General features: G+C 43.0%; 2 protein-coding genes across 2 annotated transcripts; one reads left to right on the top strand and one right to left on the bottom strand.

Annotated features, from left to right (window-relative positions):
• The first annotated feature begins 279 nt into the window (after positions 1–279).
• On the top strand, positions 280–8741 carry slc3a1 (solute carrier family 3 member 1). Its single transcript, XM_072677725.1, has 10 exons — positions 280–1110; positions 2782–2961; positions 3075–3217; positions 4333–4458; positions 5427–5546; positions 6979–7103; positions 7220–7421; positions 7593–7769; positions 7972–8097; positions 8220–8741. Exons 1-10 carry the CDS (start codon positions 699–701, stop codon positions 8643–8645), a joined length of 2037 nt encoding a protein of 678 aa, XP_072533826.1. The 5' UTR covers positions 280–698; the 3' UTR covers positions 8646–8741.
• On the bottom strand, positions 8721–18776 carry prepl (prolyl endopeptidase like). Its single transcript, XM_072677723.1, has 14 exons — positions 18536–18776; positions 17534–17665; positions 17379–17445; positions 17025–17237; positions 16665–16791; positions 15568–15784; positions 15030–15221; positions 14310–14516; positions 13699–13874; positions 12720–12936; positions 12497–12646; positions 11734–11860; positions 9391–9473; positions 8721–8944 (listed from the first exon to the last, which is right to left on the bottom strand). The coding sequence occupies exons 1-14, from the start codon at positions 18638–18640 to the stop codon at positions 8843–8845; spliced, it is 2115 nt and encodes a 704-aa protein (XP_072533824.1). The 5' UTR covers positions 18641–18776; the 3' UTR covers positions 8721–8842.
• Positions 18777–18783: the final 7 nt, after the last annotated feature.

The following is an 18783-nucleotide window of genomic DNA, read 5'->3' as shown; positions in this document are numbered from 1 at the left end:
AAGTAACGTAGGGAAATGGGTTAGGGATAGGTAATGTAGGGAAATGGGTTAGGGATAAGTAACGTAGGGAAATGGGTTAGGGATAAGTAACGTAGGGAAATGGGTTAGGGATAGGTAATGTAGGGAAATGGGTTAGGGATAGGTAATGTAGGGAAATGGGTTAGGGATAGGTAATGTAGGGAAATGGGTTAGGGATAGGTAATGTAGGGAAATGGGTTAGGGATAGGTAATGTAGGGAAATGGGTTAGGGATAGGGAACTTAAATAGGGGAGGTATCCATATACTTATGTCCATTTAAAGGGTGGGTATAGTTCAAATAAGGATTTGGTATGAGGTATTGTAGTGATATCAGGTGCCATTCAGCTGGATACAGTCTTTTTTTGCATTTCATTTTACACTAAAAAAATGGCACCTAAGTAACTTCAGAATTTAGGACTTTAGCCTTTAGCGGATCAGCTTCACTCCTCACCGTTAATATACAACTTCAGCAGACCTGGCCACGAGGGACTGAGGTGAACCATTATTCTTCCAACTTTCTGCGCGCGCGCGTGAGTTAGAGGGAGTAACCGTGCGCTGTGAAGTTGGGCAAGTCGTTATAAAAGCGAACCTCATGCCGAGCCTCACACAAGCTAGCGCTGAGAGAGACTGCAGAGAGAGAGCCGAACGCTGTGCTGCCGCTGGACGTCGCTGAGGGAGAGATGAGCCTGAGGAAGGGCGAGCTGAGCTGCGGCGTGGAGATGAAGGAAGGGGTGGAAAACACTGGCTTTCAGGACGACGGTCAGCCCGAGCAGGCGAGCCGACGGGGGCCGGAGCAGCCGGTGTCCGTGGAGAGCTGCGCGGCCGGAGAGGAGAGCTACACGCAGCTCAGGCCGTACGCGGGCATGCCCAAAGAGGTGCTGCTGCTGTACTCCAGACAGGCGCGCTACCGGCTGCCGCGCGAGATCCTCTTCTGGCTCACGGTGGTCTGCACCCTGGCGCTCGTGGCTCTCACCATCACCGTCATCGCGCTGTCTCCTTCGTGCCTCAGCTGGTGGCAGACCACCCCGGTGTACCAGGTCTACCCGCGCTCCTTCAAGGACTCCGATGGAGACGGGGTGGGAGACCTCAAAGGTGAAATGCACACACACACACACACACACACACACACACACACACACACACACACACACACACACACGCACGCACGATCGCTCCAGCACAGCCTAACTGCAAGAACAGGTGAAGTTACAGCAGTGAAATGAAGCCACTAGCAGTGGTGGTCTTCTTCAAGGGGGTGTAAAATGAGCTTTTTATACTTACTTTACTTAAAGTTTACTTGTAAAACTAGGCTACATGTTCAAACCACACAGTTTACCAGTGTAAAATCAAAACACGGTTGGTGTAAAATTAACCCTGTGGGTGTTAAAATTTAACACTGGTGAATCTGCGGCATAGCAAACACTAGCACTCCACAGACACAGCTAACATCCCATCATACAGTTTTATGTGTGTGTGTGTGTGTGTGTGTGTGTGTGTATGTGTGTGTGTGCGGTTTTTCGGTTGCATAAATGAATACCCATATGTCATCTGTCATTATTTACATTCACGCCATTTAGCTGATGCTCTTATCCAGAGCAACTTACCAGGGTGCTCGTATTACAGAGGTGGACCAGTGTAGTGTTAGGAGTCTTGCCCAAGGGAATCGGACCCCAGTGTCCCACATGGTGCGGTAGCTCACAGGCCGGTAGTGGTGTTACCTGTCACATCACACCAACCAACGTATCATAGACCTAATGTTTATCAGTCAGTATCACCAAACCATATACCAGTATAGACTAGCTGATCTGCAGAGGTGCAGATGTTACTGTTACTGTTCTAACATTATGTTTGAGATAAAACCAAGAAATGCAAAAAAAATAATAGTACAATAAAAAAAAATGAAATAAAAGATTTTTAGGGAGTCATATTTAGGGATATAGTTCAAATAATCAATGGGCTGCATGAATCCAGATGAGGGCCCTAAAGCCAGTAGTTTAAAAAAACGTCACTATTATTATCATCATCATCATCATCATCATCAAATAATAATAAGAATTATGACTATAAAATGTTATTAAATGCACTAAATTAAAGGTGGCAGTAAAGATATGCTGTAAAACAGCAATAAATTATAAATTATGAAGACGAGATCTAAAAACGATCTGATGAGCAGTTCTTGACCACCATCGTTCCTTCCTTTTAAAGCAACATTACCCTTCAAAAGTAGCTTCAAAATCATTTTGATGGTACCCTGCCTTGTATTAGGGAGAATGGCATCAGAAGTCCGAGGCGGCCATATGGAACGTCATGTAAAATGGGAGCGGCGTGTTGTGGGGTTCAGGTGCCATAAGCAATGAGTGATTACTGGATTACTAGGTAACCTGAAAATATAGACTTCTACCTGTAGATGCTCAGGTGAGTCCATAAAATTGAGCAACAGGTGCCTGTGTTGATGTCCACATGCGCACATGGAGCGTGCCATTCACTCTCTAGCTGACTTTATTTTTTATACCATGACTGGTTATGATGACTGAGATAATGGTTATAGTTCTGACTGGGCATGCCATAAAATGAACTAAATGAACTGCTATGAAGGTGTAAGGTGGCAATAAAGATATGCTTTCAAAGAGCTTAGGCACTAAACAAATATCATCATGGATGGCCCAGCAGTTAAAAAAAAAAAAAAAAAAAAAAAGCCTTTTTTGAAAGCCTTACTGATTGTTTCAGAATGGAGACGCTATGCTAACTCAAGCTTGTTTTCAGGTATCAGGGACAAACTGAGCCATTTCCAGTACCTAAACATCAAAGCAGTCTGGATCAGCCCTTTCTATAAGTCCCCTATGAAGGACTTTGGCTACGATGTGGAGGACTTCAGGGAAGTCGATCCTCTCTTCGGAACCATGGCAGACTTTGATGACCTCCTGGCCAGCATGCATAGCATGGGTGAGCATAGCGAAACAGATACATCAGTATCACTGAAATATTATGTGTTGGACTGCTGAGTGCAGGGCAAGTTCTCCTGCTTTTCTCACAGTTGTATTCTTTGCCTGTCCCAGGGCTTAAGCTGATTATGGACTACATCCCCAACCACACCAGTGATAAACACCTCTGGTTCCAGCTCAGCCGTAACCGCACTGAATACTATTCTGACTTCTACATCTGGGTGAACTGCACTGAGGGCAAACCGCCTAACAACTGGGTATGATAATACACTGCACTGCATGTGCATGTGGGTACATTAGTTATAGTGTTATTATTTGTATCTTTTTGAGTTATATTTGTCAGGGTACGTCCTTTTTTTAGGATTAACAAGAACAAAATGATCTCCAAATGTAATAAAGTGAAAGATGACACATTTATTGCCTTTTTGTTTTCATATTTTAATTTGAAAACAAAATAAAAAAAAGCAAAAAGGCTTGAAGCAAAAGTTTGTGCGGTACTTTAACACCCATTTTGGCAAGCATCACAGCTTTTGTAGCCAGCCAGGACACCATCAGTCCTTGTTTAGGGGAATGTCATCCAATATTTCCTGCAAAAGACTTCTAATCTTGTGAGATTTTTGAGCCGTATTACGTGCACTGCTCTTCTGAGGTCTAGCCACACATTTTCAATGATATTTAGGTCTGTGAGGGCCATGGCAAAACCTTGGGTAGTTCAACCTCTTGGGGTAGTTCACTGTAAAATTTGAGTTGTGTTTGGGATCATTATCCTGTTGTACAAGCCCTCCTCTTTGTTTACTTCCAGAATTTAATCCATTCTTCCTTCTACCAGTGGAATGTTCCTTGGGCCCTGGCTGCAACACAAGCCCAAAGCATGGCCAGTAGACCGTGTGCTTAAGAATTGGAGAGGTGTTCTTTTCATGAAATTCTGCATGTTTTTCTAAAAACATCAGGCTTGTTTAGATGTTCCTTTAAAAACCATACTGGAAGGGTTTACTTTCGATGACCCTTCCACAAAGGTTATATTTGTGGAGGTGTTGCTGCACAGTAGAATAGTGCACCACCTGTCCTTTTTTGCAGTCAAACCAGGGGGTTGATTTGCCTTTCTAGCAATTCTGTGAGCATTTTAGAAAGTAGAGTGCTTTTAGAAAGTTGTCTTGGTCTTCCAGACCCTAACCTGACCTCAACTGTTCCTGTTAGCTTTTCTTAATTACATTACGAACTGAAGAAATGGCTAAGCTGATCTTATAGCCTCTCCTTCACAGCAACAGAACTTTTGACCAGGCGGTACCCAAACGTTTTTCGAATGCCATTGTATATAGCTGTTGTATCATAGAGGTGTGGCAGTCCTTTCACAAACTTTGTCCTCTACCAGGTGAGTGTCTTTGGGAACTCCACTTGGACATATGACTCAGTGAGAGGACAGTGCTACTTCCATCAGTTCCTCAAAGAGCAGCCAGATCTCAACTTCCGCAACCCCAACGTCTTAAAGGAGATGACGGTAAACAGACATGCCATTCTGTCAAGTACACCCATCATATAGGAGCACTTTGTAGGTATACAGTTACTCACCGTAGCCCATCTCTCTGAAGAACTGGCCTGATACAAGTCATGTGCACCTAATAAGCAGACACTTGAGTGCATACAATATCCCCACCAGTATCAGCAGTCCATCATCCATGCTAAAAGCTGATAAAAGGAAATGTAACCTTTTCTTTTTTGGTCGACTCTGAGGGCATAATCAGCGTAGGATGATGAACATGAGGGCGAGATTACTGAAGATGGCACCGTGATGTTCTGATGGCGAGAAAGACGAGATGGCAGAGTGAGGCAGAGAGCTGGCAGCATTGTGCAGTGGGTGGATGAATGGATGAGTGCATGTTGCGTAATGCCCTGCAGGCTGCAATCTTCCCAGGTGCATTTTAAGTGGGAACGAGTCACAGTAGCCTCTTTATCTGGCTTGCTGGCATACCGAGGCTCACCTGGGCATCGTGCCCACCGCCTGAGCTTGACATTACCACTTGCCAAACTTCTCAAAGGCGGCCGACACAAGGAGGGTCGAGTGTACGAGTAACTAGACTCTTGACCCACCTCAACATTTCAGACCGATATAAGCATTACAGCTGCCAAACATTCATAGTCCATTCAGAGATGATACAGGGCTTTAGAGAACATTCTAGCGTAGCCTCGTCCCTTTAAAAGAGCCAAGTATAGACTGATAGGTAGGTGTGTATTTGTGAATGAGCTGCAATAAGGGAATACGGTCACTTACATCAGCTGTGGCTTGTTTCCACTGACCTGTTACTCCTAACTGCTGGTATATGGTCATATGTTCTTGATGGATGTTGATCATGCATCGGTTCCCAGCGTCTTTTATGAGCCCTTAGAGCAATTCTAAAGTTAAAACATCAGTAGCGTCTATGCGCCACAGCACAATCTCTGATCACACTATTACTTCTCTGTCTACAGGACGTAATCCATTTCTGGTTGAAGAAGGGGGTGGATGGGTTCCGCATGGATGCTGTCAAGCACATGCTGGAAGCTACGCATTTGCGGAATGAACCCCAGGTTGACCCTAACCAGCCTCCTGTAAGTCACTATATCCTGTATGATAAGTTACACAATAACATTTACTGCTGTATGTCCAACCCATTACATTTAAGAGCATTCCATTATTTTGTTCTCTTGTAAAATTCCCAGAAGCATGACTGTACAACCACTTTAAAGAGTCGGACGTTATTTTTGAATGCATTTAGAGGTGGAATGCCACTGTTGAGACTTTGTTCTCACAGCGCGGTCAGGGGGATTACTGGTGCATAATTCCCTGGATTTTACTGGCCAGTCATTCCAATTATCCTAATGCTGCGTAATTACAAAGGAACAAGAGACCTGAGCAGTGCGGACAAGCTAATGAACGGTGGTGACTAGACACACTGTGACCTCTGACTTTAGTTGCATGCCTTTCTTTGTATTAGCATAAATCTGTAAAAGCTTATACTTGGACATTTGTAATGGATTTTTTTTTAACTCTTAAGAAAATCTAGTTACTCCTAGATTATCTAGTTATAATTTAAAAATGTAATTACACTGTAAAGCATGACACAGTAACAAGTGGACAATCCCAGGACCCAATGGTGAGTCCACATGTTCAATTCACATTCTTATTAGACTTATAAGAATCTGAAAGAAAGCTGAATAATAAACCTTATCGTGTAATACAGCTGAGATTTCAAGGGGTTAATAACATAGTTAAATGGCATTTTCAGCCACTTTTAACAATGTTAATACATATTTGCATCATAATATTTTGTCAATGTATGAAGAAAAGTAATGGATTCATTTAAAATCTGCACATTTACAACATATGTGGCTAGAAGTCCAAGAGGCCTGTTTACACATTTACATGCGTCTCATATCTAGATATTATTTGGGTAAACTTTTGTTATACCTGCTTCTGTTCCCTCTTTTCACTCAAATCATCCCCAGTGTGATCAGATGTGATCCGATTCTACTTCCCCACGTAAAGAAAAAAGCACATTAACGTGTATTGTTTCTCATCAAGGTGGTCCTGCTTTGAGAGACATCATATCTTATTATCATTATATCTGACTACCTCCAAATGTGGTTTAATTTAAGAGATCCGCTCGTAATTCGATCACAGTGCGTCCTGGGTGTTCAAGTGAATGTGTTTTCATGTGGTCAAGTGAAGTTTGAATGTGATCACCACAAAAAAAAGCATGTTAATGCACAGGGAAAGCATTTGGTCTTGCTCTCATGAGTACACTGCTCCATCACTAATGTGTTAGGATGCAGCAGATTTAGCAGTAAGTGTTCTTCTCCAAGCGAGTTGAGTTATTATTACCAACCCAACCAGTAACATCATTGGGGAGAACTAGCTACCAGGTGAGAACTGACTGAAAACTAAATTTGACAATGGTGACTTTTAGGGGTTTACATTATGCAGAGGCAAACAGTGTATGTGCAGATGTCATTGGTCCACTTTCCATGTTTTACACTACAGGAGACTGTGAACACTGAGTTTGAGCTGTACCACGACTACACGTACACTCAAGTGGGCCTGCATGACATCCTCAGAGGCTGGAGAGTAGAACTGGATGAATATAGCAGAGAACCAGGGCGTTACCGGTATTTTATTTTATTTTTATTTATTTATTTTTGTCCCCTGTGTGAAATATCCTGTTTTCTTCTCGCCTAGAAGCCTTTTCAGCGTTAATTACAGTTGATGTCCTTCTCGCAACCAGATTCATGGTGACGGAGTGTTACGACTATGAAGAAATTGAAAAGACTATGATGTACTATGGAACCCATTTTACCAAAGAGGCTGACTTCCCCTTTAACTTCTACCTGCTGGACCTCCCTGACCGCCTGTCTGGAGTCAGAGCCAAAGAACTAGTTGAACTGTGGATGTCAAACATGCCGAAAGGAAAATGGCCAAACTGGGTGGTGAGTTTTTCAGGTTGCTTCCTCCGTGTGCCGTCTAGAATTGGATAGGAACCCTTGATAAAACAGTAGATTTTATTTGTAGGCTTTTGTATTTGTCGTTATGAAGGGTGTCAGTGATTCTGAAAGCCTCTACTAAATAAATCATGCTTCATGTGTGAAATTTCCATGTAGGTGGGAAATCATGACAAGCCACGCATGACTTCCAGAGCTGGTCAGGAATATGTCAAAGCCATCAATATGCTGCTGCTAACACTGCCCGGAACGCCAACTACGTACTACGGAGAAGAGATCGGCATGGAAAACGTCAATGTATCAGTCACCCAGGATCCTTTTGGACAGTTCGACCCAGTAAGTGATAAGGAGTTACAGACATATTATTCCAGAATGTTCCATTGCCTCTCAAAGTCATGCACCAAAATGAAAGGGATCCGGACATAAGGTCACATTTCAGTGCAGAAATTTTGTAGAAACTAAATGTTATGATCCATTTAAAAAAGCTTTCTAAAATGTAGCACAACCTTTAACAGGATGTCATTTTGTTCTTGTCCAGAATAACAGTCGGGATCCTTCAAGAACGCCCATGCAGTGGAACAATAACACCAACGCTGGCTTCAGTGATAGTCTGAATGGCACCTGGTTGGACATCGGTCCAAACTACAAAACTGTCAACGTAGAGGTATTCACTTCACCATTCCCAGAACTGCCTTTATCTGCTTTGCCTCCATTTCAGGCTGTCTTAGTGTTCTGAAGATGAACCCGAGGAAGGCTTGAGACTCGACTTGTCTTGTTTGTCTGCAGATTCAGCAAGCTGACCCATTCTCTGTGCTGGAGCAGTACAGAACTATGAACCTGTTTAGAGAGAAGGAGGTAGTACTGAACCGAGGATGGCTCTGCTACGTCTGGGATGATAATAATGTGTTTGCCTTCTTGCGCGAACTGGATGGCTTGGACCGGGCCTTCCTGGTGGTCCTGAATTTCGGCGAAGATGCAGAAACAGACCTTTCTGTGTTTAATGAGCTGCCAGGTCACTTCAGTGTCCGCATCAGCACGGTCCCTGGTGCCCCGAGCAGCTTCCCTAAGTCCAAGATTACAACCTCAAAGGGGCAGGGACTGCTGCTGGAATACTCCTCCAGTCACCGCTTTCATACTGACCATGCATCTCAGTGTTATGTTTCTGAGAAGGCCTGCTACCTAAGTGCTCTAGACATTCTGTACAAGTGCTGAGAGATGCAACACCAGAACCACCGCATGCTCAAAACCCATCTCCTTCCTTTTGCTTAAAGAAATGCATTGCTTGAATTAAACTACAAATGGATTCAATTTAATCGTGTTAGTTCTTTGTGAAACATAACGTTACATACATTAGAATTCAGGCTAAAATCAGCCCACAGTTCAAAGTTGGTTAAAAAATCTCTTATGATTTACTTGGTATTTTTTTTTCTTCTGCCTTTCTTCGTTTTCTGACGGGATCCTTTGTACTCGAGTCCCAGTATGGTATAGAAAAATGCTAACTGATGAGCACTCTGGAAGACAAAAGACAGAACACACACAGGAATCAATGTTGTGCTTAGATACGCTACTATAACTACGGTTATAAGAACGTGAACATTGATCTCCATGCATGAGATCTTATGTAACAGCATAAACCTGTACCTTGGTTCATTAGTACCTCATAGCATGCCACTGCTGACAAGCTCGCAGGCTTTATGGCTTATGGCCATACACACGGCCATAACAGAAAATATTCACTGTTTATGAACCTTTATGTTCATACCTGTTTTTGAAGACTTTATGAGTCTTACTGTCTAGTTTTGTTATAGCTTTATGTAATAATGAGTTCCAGGAATATTTAAAGAGGATACAAAAAGGCCTTAAAAAAAGAATAGTACTAGCTACTGAAAAAGACCAACCTTAATCAGTAACTGGATTGAAAGCAAAGAGAGCGAAGTGATCACTCTTAATACATCACCTCACTCACGGACTGGTCAAAGTCTTCTGGGCCGAAGTGATCACTCCCTGGATGAAGATCCAGCAAGACGGTTGGGACATGTCCTGATCAGACAGCACATTGCGGATTAGACAGTGACTCGAGACCAAAGCAGCTAATGCAAAGACACAATTACGTGCCTTAATGTAACCACACACCCCTTCCAGTTAGTGACTTTCAGCTAGGGGAACCCATACCTGACCTGACACAAATACTAGTTTTATGACATATTTCGTGACATATGACATATAAGTTTGTATATCACCACTGAAAAGTACTGCCAGTCGAATGGGATGCCCTGGATTAGCTGCACATAAATGAAAAGTCACCATGCCCACTGCCAAGCATCAGCTACAAATGTATAAAGACCCCAGCATTGAGCTGTGAAGCGGTGAAACTGCGTTTACCATCTAATACCTTCGGGATGGGTTGGAGTGGCGTCTGTGATCCAGAACTAAACATCAGCATCTGACCTTAGTAATGCTCTTGTAGCTCAATGCCATTAAATTCTCACAGCAGTATTCCAACATCTATTGTTAAGTCTTCTCAGAAGAGTAGAGGTTGTTACTACAGTAAAATGGAGACAAACTCCCAACTAATCCCCCCCCCAGAGACTTTCCGGCTCTGCACGACCCACCATCATATAAAATGCACGGAAGACTAACGTCCGGACTTTCCTCCGTCCTGGCACCTAAGCAGGGGAATGAACTCCCCCGGGTGTCCGAACAGCAGGGTCGCTTGCGGTCTTCAAATGCAGACTATAGACCCAGCTCTTCCAAGAGCGCTGAAATCAGCACTTATCTTATTGTAATATATTGAAGTATTGTGTACCTAGGTATCCATACTGAGGTATCTTTTGGATTCTAGCTTATACAGACTAGCTAAGGATATTTTGTATAGAGTAAATAGTGAAGCACTTTTGTAAGTCGCTCTGGAAGAGCGTCTGCTAAATGCCTTAAATGTAAATGTGCATGAAGTGGATCTTGGTGACAAACTGTCTGGCCATATTAAACTGCAACAAGCCCTCACCAACTTTAAAGGTTCTTGTATTAGGATTGTCATGATGGAGTGGTGAGTATGAATAACCTTTTGTTGTAAAGAACCTCCAAATAATGTAAAGGTCCCAATATCCCTACATTTAAGCTAAGAACTGTCCAGGTAAAGCCAGTGAGAACAATCAAGAAGCACATCAAGAACATTAGGCCAGCTTCTGAATCTACACCCAGACCATGCTCCATTGTGTCCTGCTCTGAAGTGCAGCGGTGTGCAAATATTGCGCGACTAACCCTCAAAACTCTTCCATCTCCTGCCTGTTATCGGCCGGTGTCTCCCTCTATCTGTCTGGCTCACTCTGGGCCGTGTGTTTCACAAGCCTCCTCCTGACCTTGGCTCGGCCCAGTGTATTGTTCCTTATCTCCCGGCCTGATATGCTATCTTATAAACATGCTAATCACCCCCAGCTGCCGGTGTGTGCGATCAGCATTTTATCTCCCAAAGAGGGAGAGTAAGAGATTAGAGGGAGGGGGAGAGTCGTTTAGTGTTCATCTTAGTGTGTGCGTGTGTGTGTGTGTGTTAATTAATGAGACACAGAGAAGGAGAGGGATTGGGACTCTGAGGGGATCTGGGCTGGGATGTGCCGACGCCATATCTCACACTGCAGCTCACACACAAGGTGACCTCGGCTTGATACAGAGAAGAGGCTGCTAACAAATCGCCCGTTTTCCAAGCTTAACCCCTCCTCTCCTGAGGAGACGGCAGAAGGGCTTCTCCAAAATCCCACTGGTTGATTTCTGAAGGCCGGGATTACAGACAGTGACCTCCAGGTTCATTCAAACAAGCCTTCAAAAGTTTGGAATCAGTGTTTTCAGGGTTTAAAACAGAGCTTTAAAAAGATTTCAAACTAATTAGTAGGAGGTGTACTGAATAATAATGGAGCTTATGAAGTTTTGAAATGACTGGTATTAACTTGGCTAAAAATAATTGCAAATAATAATAAATAAACCAACTTATGTCCAATGAAAAACATGCCGATTATCCAAATCATCCAGAATTATTTACATAGAGTACAGAGGAGCTACAGGGTTCAAACGGTGAAGAAAACAATAAATGATATCTTCTTGTTTTTATAAAAACACTAATACCTTAATAAATGAATAATAAATTAATACTTTTTAATGTATTATTTATATTATTAGCCTATTTTTTTTTTTATTACATCCTCCAGCCTGTAAAAAGTATTCACCCTCCTTGGATGTTTTCCCTTTTTACTGAGTTTTTGTGTGTATAAGAACTAGTGCCACCATGCAGAGAATGATGAAGACTAACCTTTGGTATAAAGGCCATTGGTGTGGGTTTGAATGGCCTTCTTGAGTCTCTCCACATACTTCAGCACCCCAGACAGAGGCACTCTGCCGTCGCCCGAGTAAGCAGTGATCAGCATGGATGGATAGAGCTGAGGCACACAAACACATTTAGGATATGTTCAGATAACTCTTGTTTTTTTATTTACTGGTTTATTGATGTTTTTTTGTAAGCAACCATGAGCTTGCGAAGGATGTTAAATAAATTAAACATGTAAATAATACTATTTCCAGAGCTGTATCAACACAGAAACACAATGCCTTCATGTCAGATTTGGCCACTTTCGTTTGTGGCTCGGGATCAGACACGTTTCCGAAGTGTGGCTGTTATGGGTGTAGTGATTCACAAATTCATACCTGGGGTCAATATGATACAGTAGTGACTCAAGTTATATATGATATACTTGTTGATCCAGCAAAAATAATTAAAAATAAAATAAAATAATATATTGTTAGCCACAAGCAAACATGCTGGTCAGGTATACCACAGTACAGTATGATAGACTGCAATACTATTAGATACAGTATGATGTTGTTTGGTTACATAGATCTAGTGCCCTAGTGCTCATGTGACTGTAATGAAAATTGTCAGATCTATATTATATACTCATTAATTAATCTTGTAAACAATGAATGAGTGAATTAATTAATTCGTTCATTCATTTACACCATTGTCCTCGTCATCCAGTGTCATGCATTACGGCATTGACAATCTTAACTTTAATTACCTGAGGAGCAATGTTATGGCAGGGGCAGTACGAGGCGATGTTGTCCCAGTCCTGGGGGTCTTTAAGGGGGTCACCCCACTCTCCTCTTTCCTCTATTGTCAGTGGCAGGGATGGGTCCTGCATGGTGCCAAGAACATCTAGAAAAGGTGCCTAAAGAGTGCAACACTTGTAGTTAATCTCATGTAATAAGAGCTGCAATTTAGCACAAATGCACATCACCAACCTGTAGGTGAACGGCCCTGAGAAGCTGAGGGTGTTTGTTGCACAGGGCCCCTGCTAGCACAGCTCCTGCGCTGCGTGCAGTGAGGGCGGTGAGTGTAGGCTGGGACACTCCTGACTGGAAGAGAGTCTGAATGCAGGCACTGAGGTCCTCCACTCCTTTCTTCTTCTGCTGCAAACAGCCTGCCCAGTGCCAGGCCAAGCCGCACTCGCCACCTCCCCTGTCCATCGCATACATCATACATCAACTCACGCAGGAATTCTGACATTACTTTTGGCAAGCCAGCATTTGTAGCTTTTGTAGGCCTGCAGCTAACTCTAACTATTTTTTTCTATAATGGATGAACCTATTGAACTATTATTCGATTACTAATCAAACTATTATTATTACTATTATTATTATTATTGCCATCTTGTGATCTAATTATTAGGTATATTCACTCAAGAGCCTTCAGATCAGCCCACAGGAACAATCTGGGCATAGCTGCTGCCCATCTTGGAAAGGCTGCCATTACAGTTGAGGGCTCTTGCTGATACCTGAATATTGAGAGCAGAGTAAGTAATTCATGTGGGGCTCACATAGGTGGAACATGGGCTAGGTTGGTTCCAGGTGGGCATGAGCTCTGAGTGGGTAAAGTCAAGATGTTGAATGATCAGCACCCCACCTCATCTCCCACTCCTCAACTCACCATTATTGCAGAGAACACAGCAACACTGATTCACAGACTAATGCTGGGGGCATTTATACCCCTCCAGCCCACACCTGGCATTAAGCATGGTGCCAACAGGCTCATGTTCGTATTTGCACATCTATTTCAGCAATGGGTGCTAACTTCTAACTTCATTAGAAGGGGTGTCCACAAACATTTGGACATATAGTGTTAAGTAGCGTTCAGTAATCGCTATTGAGGCCGAGGTGCTGAATAATTTCGGACACCTGCCCTAGCTCTGGCAGACCTGGAGAAAAAGGTATAGTTCGGTACCTGACGTGGCAGTAGGCCAAAGCCCAGTTGTCTTCCAGAAGCAATCTCTTTTCAGGGCTGAAGCTCATGTTGAGATCTAGGCCGTATGCTCCATACACATGCACCAGCAGAGGAGCAGCACTCAGATCAGCTAATGCTTTCATGTGGAAGAGTGTCACAGGGACCACGGTTCCATCCTAAATACAAAATGAATACCTATGAATCGTCAATATCAAACCTAGCATCTCTAAATCGTCACCACACTGGTGGATGGATGGATGGATGGATGGCTGGACAGACATATATCACCCTTGTGAAATGTGGAAAAAGCTTTCAGGACCAAAACAGTTTAGTGTTGCTTCAAAACAACTGATTCAGTGCATTGGCTAATTATCAAACCCTTCATGAGCCAAGGCAGGAGCTTGAGCAGAGCGAGTAAAGCATTAACCAGTAAAACTATAGGCTTACTGTTCAACTTAAGGCTTATAATACTGCATCTACTGTATCACTGATTAACCAAGAGTTAAGAAGTGGTCCCACAGAGGGAAACATGTCGTTTAAAAGGGCTAAACTGTCCAGAACTGTGGACTGCAATAAAGCATGTTCTTGAGTGTGAGGATGTATTCACTAACCTGGCTGAGGGCCTGCAGGTGTGTGGTATGACACTCCGGCAGATGAGTGTGCTGAAGGTCATGCTCCCTGGAGAGTGGTCGCTGGTGTGTGGGAGAGAGGCGGTAACGGACAGGAGGACGCACCGGAGAGGACAAGAGGAAGCTGAACGTATTTCTGTCCACTGTGTCAAAGCGCTGCGTTTCTACAGCACAGGCCCAGGAAGGTAGCTGAGTTTTCCACAATTATGCAGGAATAAGATCAATGAAAGTAAATGATGCAATATAATATAATCAACATAAAATTCATCGTTAGCTTGCTTGAAGGTTTAGGCTATTTTTATACTATTATTACAGTGGTATATGGAGCTGTAGAAGCTGGCACAATAAAGTGGCATTGGAACACAGTCATAGCACAGTTAATATAAAATGTGATGTTCAGGGTTCAAGGTTTGGAGATTTTAGAGATAAGATACAAAATATTGATATATAAACTAGTAATAAAAACAAGGGCTATGCTCAGTTATAGCACTCATATTCCCATGACTGCATGATTGATGTGTAAACTGAGCACGATAATAAACTAAGATTAATGGTTTATGAGATATTTGAGGTTATGAGATTTTGCAATTTCATCATTAATCCTTTAGGAAATTCATTCATTTTTGTACAGTTGTCAAACACAATTCTGGGCTGTGGCTGAGACTTTGCTGTTGAATGGGGATTTAAATGGGTTGTTCTCACCTGAAGAACAGTCACAAGATCAGGTGCTTTTAATGAAATGCTGTGGAGCTGGAGCTGACCCCGAGGCTCCCTCACTGCGAACACACAGTGGTCCTGAAGCATCTCCATGTCTTTAATGACCGCTCCGGGACAAGGGCTGAAGGTGGGTTCCCAGTGCTGCATGGCTGGAGAGGAGAGAGGAGCCCTCAGCAGCTTCAGGATGAGATCACATGAGCATGTCAGAGGAAGTGTAAGGTACAATGAAGTACCTCCAACGGCTCTGTGTAAAATCAAAGGTTCCTAAATGGTTCTTGGCCTGCTTGTACAGTTCTAGGAACATAAAATCTGTGTAGGGGTTCTTAAAAATTGGTTCTTCAGTGGCACCGTTCCAAAGAACCTTTTTGGTCTCTTTATTTTTTAGGATTGTTTTCTCTACTCTAACAGACTCACTTTATTCTAGGAAAAACTTGTTAATGAGCTGATTAGTTGAATAAGGTGTGTTAGAACCGTACGAATCTAGAACTAAATCAACTGGGTCTGATTCAGATGGGCTGGTTACCTGGTACTCGTGACCCGGGCCAGTGTTGGCTAAAATGTAGAGCAGATTGTCAGAGTGCTCCACATGGTACAGCAGGCCAGGCTGACGAGGCTGCACTTGTGTGGGATGTGAGAGAGGAGACTTGCTGTCAATCAACCAGACTTCAGAGCTGTTCTTGCTGCTGCAGTTTATTGTGAGGAGCCTCTGGTCCCTGGAGCGACTGAGTTCCACAAAGAACCTGCAGAATAAATGCACATTTCTGATTAGCTATAGGACCTAGACTACCAAATCTGCCCCAGCCCTACATAGTAGGCCTCTAACATAGATATGAATGGTCTCACCCCTATTCACAAAAAAAAAATAACCTGAACATGCAGCAGTGACTAAGGTGAATAAAATCTCCTGGCCTTTGAGATTTGCAGTATTTTGATGGCCCTAACTAATGAATAAAACCATTTTTACCATTGATGTTCCACAGTAATACATACACTGAAAGTCCAAATGTTTGTGGACACACCTTCTAATCAGTGCATTCAGCCACCTTAGGTTGCATCCACTGCTGACAACAGATTTGCAAGTGCTTGTAGAGCGTTATTTGAAACTGAATAGGACTCTCTGCAGCAGATAAACCTACTGGTTGATTATATACCTACGCTCATGCCTAATGCCAAAATGTGGCTATAGGGGCACAGAGCCCTCCAGCATTGAGCTGTGGAGCAGTGGAACTGTGTTCTCTGGAAGGATGGTGCTTCAGCCAGCAATTTTGGGATGCGTGGGGGAGTTGGGGTGGTGATCATCCAACACCTAACCTCATAAATGCTCTTGTCACTGAATGCAGTCACATCCTTAGTCTAGTAGCAAGTCATCCCTGGACAGTAGAGACTTTAACAAAAGCATGATGAACTTTTATTTTTTATTTATTTTTTTAATACCCTTGATTTTGGAAGAAACAATGAATGAGTAGGTATCCCAATACTTTTGTCCATATAGTGTAAGTACAATGTACAGTAATGAAGTACAATTACTTAAGCATTTCCACTCCTACAGGTTTCTATACAGAAATAAGACTTTATGAAGTTTGAGAAAATAAACAGCCAATCACACAAATACTCACTTACTCAGGATCCTTTTCCTCATAAACAAGTACACTTCGGGCTCCAGAGTTGGTCAGGTGAAGTCGGAACACATTTCTGCACCGAAGCCCTTCTTGGGTGGTGTAGAACAGCACATCATCAGTGGCCCACTCTGTACCAAAGAGAAGCTGAGTAAGCAGTCCCTTCACATCACATCATTAATGTGAGAAAAATTATCTAATCCAGTAGTTCTCTCTGTTCTGATCCTGAGCCCCCCCCCAGTCCTATACACTGTCCTACATGTTTAGCGTGCTTTAACACACCCACTGTAACTGAGGAAGGTCTTCATTATGTTAACTTGCCCATCAGTTGGATTGGTTGGTGTGCCGAGACTCATGGTCTTACCAAAGCTGAAAACTTTGTCCAGGATGAGAATGGGTTTCTGAGGTCCATTATGGTCATCTAATTGAACCAGCACACATCTTGCCTCCTCCTTGTGGCTGTTTTTCACGGTAGCTGCCAGCAGAGACTCCGTGGGAGAGAGTCTGACCCTCTGAATGGTCCCTTCCTCATCTCCTGTCCAGTCAGTGTGGAACACCTGCATCATGTCCTGCTCGTCTGTGGGAAAATACATTTGCGATTGGGGTTTTGCAAATGTGCTACAGACACAAACAACCATATCAATAATAATAAGGATTTATGCTAATGCTGACTAAACAAAGCTCATAGTATGTTCAAGAGAAGATAAGAAATGACTACCCTCTCCATGGACCACCCTGTAGATTCCACAGCCCTCCACAGCGTACACATGACGGCATCCCTGGAACTAGGGATCAGGGTAAGACGGCTTTAGGACTGACTGGTACAGCATAATATTATTTGGATATGCTGCCTTAGCTGAAATGAAATCTTACCACTGTATGGTCAGGCACATCAGTAAACTGCTGGTAAACCGAACGTAACTTTCTCTCAAAACGCTGCTTAAGACTTCTCAGTTTCATCAGCACAGTCTCTGAGCGGTGGACTGAGACTGAGGTGTTTGGTCCCTAGACAGAAATGAAAAAGCAAATAATGGGATTATATAAGCAGAACAATTCTAACTACATTATACATCCAAATGTTTGTGGACACCCCTTTTTAATGAACGCTTTTCAGCTACTATTAGTTGCACTCATTTCTGACACAGATGTGCAAATGCACACACACACACACACACACACACACACACACACACACACACACAGCCTGTCTTCTTCCGGGTAGAGAAAAACTGCCAACAGAATAGGACTCTCCGGAGCAGATAAACACGAAGCTATCGGCACTGTGCCTAATGTCAGGCGTGTGCCGGAGCAGTGGAACTGTGCTCTCTGGAATGACGGATGGTGCTCCATCCTGTTCTTGTCCCTAAATGCAATCAAGTCCTCACAGCAGTGCTCCAAAATCTACTAGAAAGCCTTCTTCCGTGGACAGTAGAGAGACAGTAGGAGGACATACTGTTTTTTAATATTCTTGATTTCAGAAAAAAACAGTAAATGAGTAGGTGTCCGAATACTTTAGTCCATATAGTGTATTTCTAAACTAACTAACCTTTTCTTATTATGATAAGAAATTATATTTTTATGACAGCTGGTCACCAACAAATTCTGCATATGTTAAGCTTTGGACACTGGACAGTTACTGATGACCACCAGTATGACCATGCTAGTCAAGCATTAACCAGAGCACCCCAGCTTACTGTATTGGAGAATTCCTACAATGTACATGTGGTGCTGGTAGTGTCATTCTTCCTAAGCAGCTAAATAAATCATCAGGAACTCCAATCATGAGCAGTGGTCCTAACACTCGTGCAAAATTAATGTAAGCAGTTTTTGGGCTGAGTATATGGACATACACTGGGACTGCGCCAGGCTGCTTACCGGAGGATAAAGGCATGGAGTCGAGCGCATCCATCGCCTCTGCTTAGAAAACCTGCTCGTACTTAAGTTTCGTAACACTGAGCGCAAAATGGCAAAGGAACTCATTTAATGCCTCAGGCTCAGAAATGCTACAACTCATTTCAGTTTAAACTCCAGCTAAATTAACGCCATGCTTCGTAACTGGAGCTGCTTCTTGTTTACATGTGCATCCAAGCCTGAGCGACGCTGAAATATGACATTTCAGGCAG

This window comes from Salminus brasiliensis, chromosome 4 (genome assembly GCF_030463535.1).
Source record: "Salminus brasiliensis chromosome 4, fSalBra1.hap2, whole genome shotgun sequence".
NCBI classification, from domain to species: domain Eukaryota; kingdom Metazoa; phylum Chordata; class Actinopteri; order Characiformes; family Bryconidae; genus Salminus; species Salminus brasiliensis.
The sequence above is the reverse complement of the archived record's forward strand: the minus strand, read 5'-3'. Positions and strand labels throughout refer to the sequence as shown.

Bases quoted from the DNA above. Each gene is read 5' to 3' on its own strand.
- slc3a1 (XM_072677725.1), top strand. From the start codon at position 699: ATGAGCCTGAGGAAGGGCGAGCTGAGCTGCGGCGTGGAGATGAAGGAA. The intron at 5,547-6,978 runs GTAAGTCACTAT...TTTACACTACAG, and splicing joins TTGACCCTAACCAGCCTCCT to GAGACTGTGAACACTGAGTT. The intron at 7,422-7,592 runs GTGAGTTTTTCA...ATTTCCATGTAG, and splicing joins GAAAATGGCCAAACTGGGTG to GTGGGAAATCATGACAAGCC.
- prepl (XM_072677723.1), bottom strand. From the start codon at position 18,640: ATGAGTTCCTTTGCCATTTTGCGCTCAGTGTTACGAAACTTAAGTACG. The intron at 16,792-17,024 runs GTAAGACCATGA...TCTTTGGTACAG, and splicing joins GGACAAAGTTTTCAGCTTTG to AGTGGGCCACTGATGATGTG. The intron at 8,945-9,390 runs GTGATGTATTAA...TTTGTCTTCCAG, and splicing joins TTGACCAGTCCGTGAGTGAG to AGTGCTCATCAGTTAGCATT.